The following is an 8,833-nucleotide window of genomic DNA, read 5'->3' as shown; positions in this document are numbered from 1 at the left end:
GTGGTAACTGGTGTTACACGGTGACCACTAAATGCCCTGCTCCAATATCCCTTTAAGTAGAGACTAACCCTGAGACATTCCACATGCAATGCATGTGCTCTGCCACTGAGCTATGGCTTTTCCTCAGGGGTAACTTACTGTGGTCAGAGGTTGATCCCACCCTTCCTCCAAGCTCAGGGAAGCAGATGAGGTTCTCTCCCCTCGCATTTGATTTCCCAAACAACCCTACAAAGCACGTTAAGCTAAGAGAGAGTGGCCTGCTCAAGGAGACTTGAGCTCCCTTCTCCCCAGTCTGACGCCCTAACCCAGGGGTGTCGAACTCATTTGTTACGAGGGCCAGATCTGACATAAATGTCACTTGGTCAGGCCGGGCCATGCCTCGTCAGCCCAGACTGAGATTGGGGGCATGTGGCTGCCTCAGCTGGCTCGCGGGCTGGATAAGGGCTCTCAAGGGGCTGGATCCAGCCTGCAGGCCTCATGTTTGACACCCCTGCTCTAACCCAGATACCACATTTTAAATGGGTAAACTATCATCTCTATTGCCTTGCCAAACAGTGAAGAAACCTTACCTTACCACACTTTTGCACATCGACCAAAGTTTAGGGAAGAAGGGGAGTTGGAAAGTTCTCCTCACTACTTAATAGGTCAATGTAGCTAGCCAAATCATTACAGGCACATTGATGGTAAAGTATCGCTCTGTAAAAGGTTGTCTGTATTTTTTTCCCCCAAATTATCTTTAACCTTATTCAGAGGTGACATAAGAAAGCCAATCTTTGCTAGTGGCTGTGAATATTAAACCAGCTTTTCTTGATTAACAGACAGATTTTAAGTTGTTGGCAGGGAAGCCAATTGACTTCCTTGCTACTTTGCGTAGTTGTTCAGAGTGCTGAGGGATACAGATCTTCTGGCTTTCTTTTCTCTTAAGCCATCATTTTCTTATTTGTTCTGACATGCTCGTGCATGATTTAATCTGGAGAAGTATTTCACACAAAAACCTTAACACGTGAAACTAGAGGTTCTGGATCTTAGGGTTGCCTGAAAGCCGCTGTGTCCGAATCCTAATCCCCGGGGTGGGGGACAGACGCTACTTCTCAGCGGTAGCAGAAATTCAGCAGGCGGGCCTATTCTTGCCATGGACTTGCAGCGGTAGGGCAAAACTGTGCCTCTTGGCAGTCTTAGAGGGAAGTAAAAAGTCAGCACCCAAAGGTGTGTGGGGTGTGTGCACACGGAATCTGAGTCGCATTTGGGGCGGTCCCGAGGGGGAAATAAGGAAACGAAAATCCTGGTAGCGCAGGTCACTGTTATAGGAGGAAGAAGAAGAGCCTCCGGCTACCAAGGTGAGTTCCCCCCTTCGAGAGAGCGCTCCATTAGAAGGAGGCGCCGGAGAACAAACGCATTGGCTATTTATGCACGCGAGGTTTTGCCTTGGCTCTGCTGCTCTCTGGAAGCACATTTTCCCTATCCAAATCCTCAAAATTCAAAAACAAGCACCCAAGCAGGGGTCTGAAAATTCGGATCGGGAAAATGTGCAGCTCGTCCAGAGTGGCGAGCCCAAGGTGCAACCTCCCGCGCGTAGATGGCCATTGGGAGAACCCGGCTCCTTTAAGCAAACCAAGCCCCTAAAAGCGCGTTGCGTCTGCGCAGCCGGAGCGGAGCCCAGGGACTGGTGGGCGAAAGAGGAAGTGGAGAAAGGAGCGTTGCTTCTGCGATCCCGGGGCAGGGGGTTGCGCTGGGCAGTCCTGGCAGGGTCCGCGTGACCTGGGCTTCTTCCCCCGCCCGAGCGTCTGGCTTTGGAAGCACTGGCTTCCCCCGCCGGTTACAATGAGCCTTGCAGCCAAGTAAAACTCAGCGCCGGATCGCAGCCCTCGCTCACTCTCTAGATCCTGAAAGGAGCGCTTTGTGTGCGTGCGTGCGCTTGCACGGGGTGAGGGTGGGGTCTCGCCTTGCATGGTCACCTGAGCGGCCCCCTCTGCGAGTGAGTACCGGCAGGCAACTTAATCCCCCCCCCACACCCCTTTCCTTTCCTTTCCATGATGAACAGGATCCAGCTGAAGCGATCCGGGATCCTCAGGATGGCCCTCAGCGGCTCCGCAGACCCCCTGCTCCAGGAGGAAGAGGGGGAGGATGGCAACAGGCAGCCCTCTTTCCTGCTCAGGGCCGTGCGGATCGCCACGGTGGTCTCTCTGTACTGGTTCATCTCCATCACCATGGTCTTCCTCAACAAGTACCTGCTGGGCAGCCCCTCGCTGCGCCTCAACGCCCCGCTTTTTGTCACCTTCTACCAGTGCTTTGTCACCGTCCTCATCTGTAAGGGGCTGAGCCTTCTGGCCTCCTGCTGCCCACAGAGCTACCTGGACTTCCCCTCTATCCGCATGGACCTCAAGGTGTCCCGCAGCGTCTTGCCCCTCTCGGTGGTCTTTATCGGCATGATCACCTTCAACAACCTGTGTCTCAAATATGTCGGCGTGGCTTTCTACAACGTGGGTCGCTCCCTCACCACGGTCTTCAACGTGCTGCTTTCTTACCTGCTGCTGAAGCAAACCACTTCCCTCTATGCCCTTTTGACTTGTGGGGTGATCATAGGTGAGTAGAATATCTCTGATGCCTTGGGGCAGAGGTTCTTTATGTAGACACACTGTGCAATACACCTTTGTAGTTATGGAGGGAGATGGATAGGAAAGCATTCCCAAGATGGGTATCCTATGTAGTAAAACCTCTGCAGGTTTACACAGAAAGTTCTAAATTCAGTAGGGCTTACTCCCAAGAAAGTGTGCCTAACATTGCACCCTTAGGGTATCTACTCAAGATCATTCATGTAGACTAATTACTTCTTTCTGGGAAGTGCCCTGGCTTAGTAGTAGAGCACATCCTGTGCATACAGAAAGTGCCAGGTTCAGTTCCTGGCATCTCCAGATAAGGATCTCAGATGTGCAAGTGTTTGAGGAGGGAACTTTTCTGTACCTGGACAGTGATTGCCAGTTAAAGTAGACAATTCTGACCAAGACAACTGTCAGAGTTTGTATACGGCAGCATTGTGTGTTCCTCAAATCCTTCTGTCATGCTGGGAAGGTCACAGATATTAAAAGGTGGCTATTTCCCATTCTTGCAATACATGAATATGCATGAAACTTGAGATTTAATATGCACTGGTCTGTGTGTGTTTTTTGGGGGGGGGTATAAGTTTGCAAAAAGGAAAGTATGAAATGTCATGTGCCACTGGTCTTCAGAAGGGCAAACTAAGGAACAAATAGTCTTTTGAAGAGGAAAAGAAGAGTTGGTTTTTATATAGCGACTTTCTCTACCACTTAAGGGAGAATCAAACCAGCTTAAAATCACCTTCCGTTCCCCTCTCCACAGCAGACACCCTGTGAGGTAGGTGGGGCTGAGAGAGCTGTAAGGGAGCAGTGACTACCCCAAGGTCACCCAGCTGGCTAGGAGTGGGAAAACCAGCCCTGTTCACCAGATTAGCATCCGCCGCTCATGTGGAAGAGTGGGGAATCAAGCCCAGCTCTCCAGATTAGAGTCCACCGCTCCAAACCACCACTGTTAACCACTACACATTGAAAAGGGCCTGGGATAAGACTGATGAGTAAATCATATATGAGATGTCCCTATCAATTTTAGATAACCATAGGATATCTGGACTGGAAAACTAGCAGATAGAAGGGTGTAAGATGACAACACTGCTTTTCGCACACATGAAGCTGCGTTATACTGAATCAGACCATTGGTCCGTCAAGGTCAGTCTTGTCTACTCAGACTGGCAGTGGCGCCCCAGGGTCTCAGGTGGAAGTCTTTCACATCACCTACTTCCTGATTCTTTTAACTGGGAATTGAAATGAGGGCCTTCTGCGTGCAAAGTAGAGACTCTTCCACTGTACCACAGCCCCTCTCGGCTTTTGTGCTGGAAGAACAGGTTGAGCAACTGAGAGGAGTATTGTCGAAGGCTTTCACAGTCAGAGTTCATTGGTTCTTGTAGGTTATCCGGGCTGTGTGACCGTGGTCTTGGTATTTTCTTTCCTGATGTTTCGCCAGCAGCTGTGGCAGGCATCTTCAGAGGAGTAACACTGAAGGACAGTGTCTCTCAGTGTCAAGTGTGTAGGAAGAGTAATATATAGTCAGAAAGGGGTTGGGCTTGAGCTGAATCATTGTCCTGCAAAAAGTATCAAAGGTAATGTGCTAATCATTGTCAATGAGAGAAGTATTTTTGTTTTTAAAAAATATTTATCATAAAATTTCAGATTACTTTTATCCCATGATGTGTATCTTTACTGTGGAAGCGCAGCATAGTGGTTTGCATTCAGACAATATGAACTTGCATTTTTAAAAGCACTCTTTAACCTCTTGCCCAACATGAAGTCTAAGAATCTGTGAATGGTTTATTTTACGTTCTCTCATGCTTCTCCTAAGTCTCCAACATGTCACCAATCTTGTTTGCCTTGCAGGTGGCTTCTGGCTTGGTATAGATCAAGAGGGAGCAGAAGGTACTTTGTCGTGGGCTGGCATCGTCTTTGGAATCCTGGCCAGTCTCTGCGTCTCACTGAATGCAATTTACACTAAAAAAGTCCTGCCTGCTGTGGATGGCAGCATCTGGCGCCTGACTTTCTATAACAATATTAATGCCTGTGTCTTATTCTTGCCATTCATGTTGCTCTCTGGCGAATTTCAGACTCTATACCGCTTTGATAAGCTGGGAAACCTCTACTTCTGGGGCATGATGACCCTGAGCGGGCTGTTTGGATTTGCCATTGGTTATGTGACAGGGCTCCAGATAAAATTTACCAGCCCTCTAACCCACAATGTCTCTGGGACAGCCAAGGCATGTGCCCAGACAGTACTAGCTGTCTGCTACTATGAAGAAACAAAGAGCTTCTTATGGTGGACCAGCAACATGATGGTGCTAGGTGGCTCCTTTGCCTACACATGGGTGAAAGGTTTGGAAATGAAGAAGGTCCAGGAGGAACCTGCTCCAAAAGCAAATGAGAAAAATGAGACTGGTGTCTAAACTAATCCAGCCTGCACCTCGCTATGTGCATGTCTCAACTCCAAGTGTGCATGGAACTGAGCCTCAATGGAAGAGACTGGGTTTGAGGCTTGCAGGGCAGGAAGATCCTGTGGCCTGAAAGCAGTGGGAGCTGGGAGCAGAGCTAAAGTCTTCCATGCTTAAAGAGAGTTTGCTGCAGTAATCATGGTAAAAGGGGAAAGGGTGTGATATATAGAAGGTGAAACGATGACGGTGGGATGGTTAGTTTAAAGATCGCTGTGCCTACCAATGCACTTATTTAAATGGCTGCTGTCCTCTATAGGTCCCATGGATGTGTAATTGTTTTTTTCCCCTTGATAGAGGAAGGTGTGTTCTGTTCAAAGACCAATGAATACTAGATGGGCTGTGGTTCTCCTTGTCCCATTTGGAGTATGTTCTCTGTGTAGGTGCATCATTTTATTACTTGGCATTTTGCAAAACATACTGAGCAATTCAGTGTACTTAAGGGGAAGCCTGTCCTGAGAGCCAGTCTCTTGGCCAACTAGGCACTGCATGCAAGGTTGGTCATTAACTCCTGCCCCTATGGGGCAAATTTGTAGTAAGAAAAATAAGGCCTTGTGTCAGTGAATGGAAATAGTCTGGAAGCACTCAAGTGTATGAGTTAAATGAATGCTGAAGAGCATTTCAGTCAATGGCATTCTTTCCAGCAAGTTTACTTGCAGGAGGAAACCTTTCCTCTGGGTTGCCTCACTCTAATAGTCCTCAACAGAAAGGAAGGTCAGTATAAGATGAAAGGGACTTTGGAATTGCCATGACCTGGTTTCCTCAAAACTCAGACAAATTCTAGCTCCAGTTGAATAATATTGTGATATGACCTGTTCACAACTCCAAGATTAGTAATAAAGTGGTAGATATCAGTTGTTGACCTGACCTATATACTTAATATACAATGAAGGAAGCAAAAATGGCAGCATGCCCTTGTTCTCAGAGCAATATGTTTCTGGTTGTTTGTGTGTGGGGGGGGTTGTGTGATTTTTTTTTTTACTGTCTCCTTTGCTGAGTGAGCTGATGTGGGTTCCAAGAGCCCACATCTGATTGGACCCCCACTTGCCACCTTGGCTAGCTATTTTGTTAGCGGGAGTAGATTCTCTCCAACCCAATCCACCTCTATCCCAATTCTCTGGTGTGTTTTTTTTAAACTGGGAAATTAATTTTGGCTTACCTTGCTGATCTGTCATTATTAAATTTTAATAAAAGTATGATTTGTATTTCTGAGTGGCTTGATTTGTATGAGTAGTAGGAAGTAAAGCAGGACTCTGGTGGCCATGGTAAGATAAACTGGATAAAGAATGAGAGGGGAACATGTAGGGTGGCCTTTGTAACCCATTCCCAAGGTTAAATCCTGCCCTCTTCTGGACTACTTTGAGTCACCTAAAGGCCAGTATCAACATCTACATAAACAATGGAATAATTGGTTTCTTTATATGAATCTGATTTGTGGGCTAAATTTGCATATTGCTAGAACCTCACTGAAGGTTCATTTTTGAGATAGTGAAGGAAATTGTTCTTGCCGTTAACAAAGAAAAGCTCATTAAAAGGAAAGGACATTTAATACTTTCTACTATACAGTAATAATCAAAATGGCCCAAGAAAATGAAGAGGGGCGGGACCATGGCTGAGTGGTAGAACTTTGGTCTTGCATGCAGAAGGTCCAAGTACTTCCAATTAAAAGCATCAGGTAGTAAGTGGCACAGAATATCACTGCCCAAGAACCTGGAGTGCTGCTGGCAGGCAAGATAGACAATACTGACTGTGGTGTACCAATGTTCTGACTGCATATAAGGCAGCTTCATGCATTAAAGCTTTTCTGCATACATTTTGCCATGTTTCTTTCCATACTTTTCTGTGTTCGTTATATTTTTTTAATGGAGAGTTGTTTGTAAACCCATGGTTTACAAACCATGGCAAACCCATGTACAACCACAAAAAATGTCTGTTATGCATCCCTTGATGACTAGTATTCAAGCTGATATGTGGCTAGACAGGTTTAGGGTATGTATTCCCCCAGGTCTGTTTACCTGGGGGGTGGTCACTAGTAAGCCGCTTGATTAAGCACTGTAGAGTCAGTAGAACAAAAACAAACTTGTAGCTTGGAGAAAATTGATTGCATCATTGCTGTTGCAGGAGGCTACTGTCCTGCATCTTTGTAGACTCATGCAGTGTTTAAACCGGGCGGTTCCCTTCCACAAGGTTGGGCTGGGCTGTTTGCTAGCATCTAATTGCATCTCATCTGACTAATTTCCTCGGCATCTGCTGTATAACCCTAAATTTGGACCAACCCTTGATCTGAAGATGGGAATGTCTCCAGTCTTGGATTATTCCGAAGCAATTAAAGTAACTATGCTTTGTTGCTGGAAGTTTTACTAAGGCTGTTAAAAAAAGATGAGGATAATTGAAGGGCATTTGTTACCACTGATCTTGCTAGAAGTTTATATGAGAGACCAACTGGGAAAACGCACTTTTTTTTTCATTGAATCGTAATAGGCACATTTTTATTGCATCTGAGGGCAGGAAGGTAACTGAGGATTCAAGAAGTCTTATTGAATATTTAATTCTAAAGGGGCGGAAGGGCAGGCAGCTGTTGTCGAGGAGGAGCTCGCAATATCTCTCACACATGACCCAGCCCTATCATTCTAAGACTGTGAGGGATATGTGATTTACTGTTAGCTCTACTCTGCTTTTCCTCCCCAAGTTATTGTTGCCTTCCTCCGATTCCTTTTTAAGGTAGGAGCCCTACCTTAAAAAGAATCTGTCAAGCAGATATTAAACTGGGGGAAACTCTTCCTAGCATTCACATGCAATTGCTAGGAAAGCTTCCATTTGCTGAATTTCTGCTGATTGAACACCTGTTAAAGACTGCTGTAAAAATGGGAAGAGCTAGGTTCTAGTCCAGTGAACCTTAAAGACCCACAAGGTTTTTGGTAAAGTTGCCAACCTTCAGGTGGCAGCTTTTTTCTTGTGGGCTTTTTTCATGTGGGTTTTTTTCTGGTTACCCAGCTAGAGATCTCCTGCTATTACAATTGATCTCAAGTGACAGAGATCAGTTCACCTGGAGAAATGGCCACTTTGGAAGGTGGACTATGGCATTATACCCCATTAAAGTCCCTCCCCAAACCCTGCCCTCCTCAGGATTCATTCCCAAAATCTCCGGGTATTTCCCAGCCTAGAGCTGGCAACCCTCATTTTCAGAGTATAAGCTTTTCAGAGTCAAAACTCCTTTCGTCAGAAATTGGCAATCCTAGCAGGTCAGTATGGATTAAACAGGGATTTTGTGCAGGTTATATTATAGTTGTACTATATGTATGTATTATGTTGGGCATACAATATAGAGGACACTCAAACTAAAGTTTCGCCTTGTTCATAGGCTACATCAGCAAGCAACACAATCGATAGATTTTACAAAAGATTTGTACTGCATGTCGTTATATGGTGCGTATGTGTACATGCTTATTCTTCCTGATGTTGTGTGCACTGAAGAATTAGGAGAAGAGATCAATCCATAGGGAGCAATACTAAGCAGGTCTTTTCGGAATGAAGTCCCATTTTATTCAGTGGATTGCAGCCATATGGCCCCAAGACTTCCCAACAGAGAACACATTACTAGAAATTAAATAAGACAGGAATTCAGTGGCATATAGAGACTAACAGCATTTAGCCAGCATGGTGGTGTGGTTAAGAGCAGAGGACTCTAATATGAAGAACTGTGTTTTATTCCTCACTCCTCCACATGAAGCCTGCTGGGTGACCTTGGGCTAGTCAGTTTTCTCAGAATTCTCTCAGCCCCACCTG

The 8,833-nt window shown here is 46.0% G+C and overlaps 1 protein-coding gene across 1 annotated transcript; it reads left to right on the top strand.

Moving 5' to 3' along the window:
• Positions 1-2,035: 2,035 nt before the first annotated feature.
• Positions 2,036-5,097, top strand: SLC35C1 (solute carrier family 35 member C1). The gene is made up of 2 exons (XM_056851467.1): positions 2,036-2,583; positions 4,446-5,097. Exons 1-2 carry the CDS (start codon positions 2,073-2,075, stop codon positions 5,003-5,005), a joined length of 1,071 nt encoding a protein of 356 aa, XP_056707445.1. The 5' UTR covers positions 2,036-2,072; the 3' UTR covers positions 5,006-5,097.
• Positions 5,098-8,833: the final 3,736 nt, after the last annotated feature.

The sequence above is a fragment of the Euleptes europaea genome, chromosome 6 (genome assembly GCF_029931775.1).
Source record: "Euleptes europaea isolate rEulEur1 chromosome 6, rEulEur1.hap1, whole genome shotgun sequence".
NCBI classification, from domain to species: domain Eukaryota; kingdom Metazoa; phylum Chordata; class Lepidosauria; order Squamata; family Sphaerodactylidae; genus Euleptes; species Euleptes europaea.
Note: the sequence above shows the minus strand (reverse complement) of the source record. Positions and strands in the feature narration are given on the sequence as shown.

What these genes read in the sequence shown, in the direction of transcription:
- SLC35C1 (XM_056851467.1), top strand. Translation starts at nt 2,073, where the DNA reads ATGGCCCTCAGCGGCTCCGCAGACCCCCTGCTCCAGGAGGAAGAGGGG. An exon ending in GACTTGTGGGGTGATCATAG is followed by an intron (nt 2,584 to 4,445) that starts GTGAGTAGAATA and finishes TTTGCCTTGCAG; the next exon opens with GTGGCTTCTGGCTTGGTATA.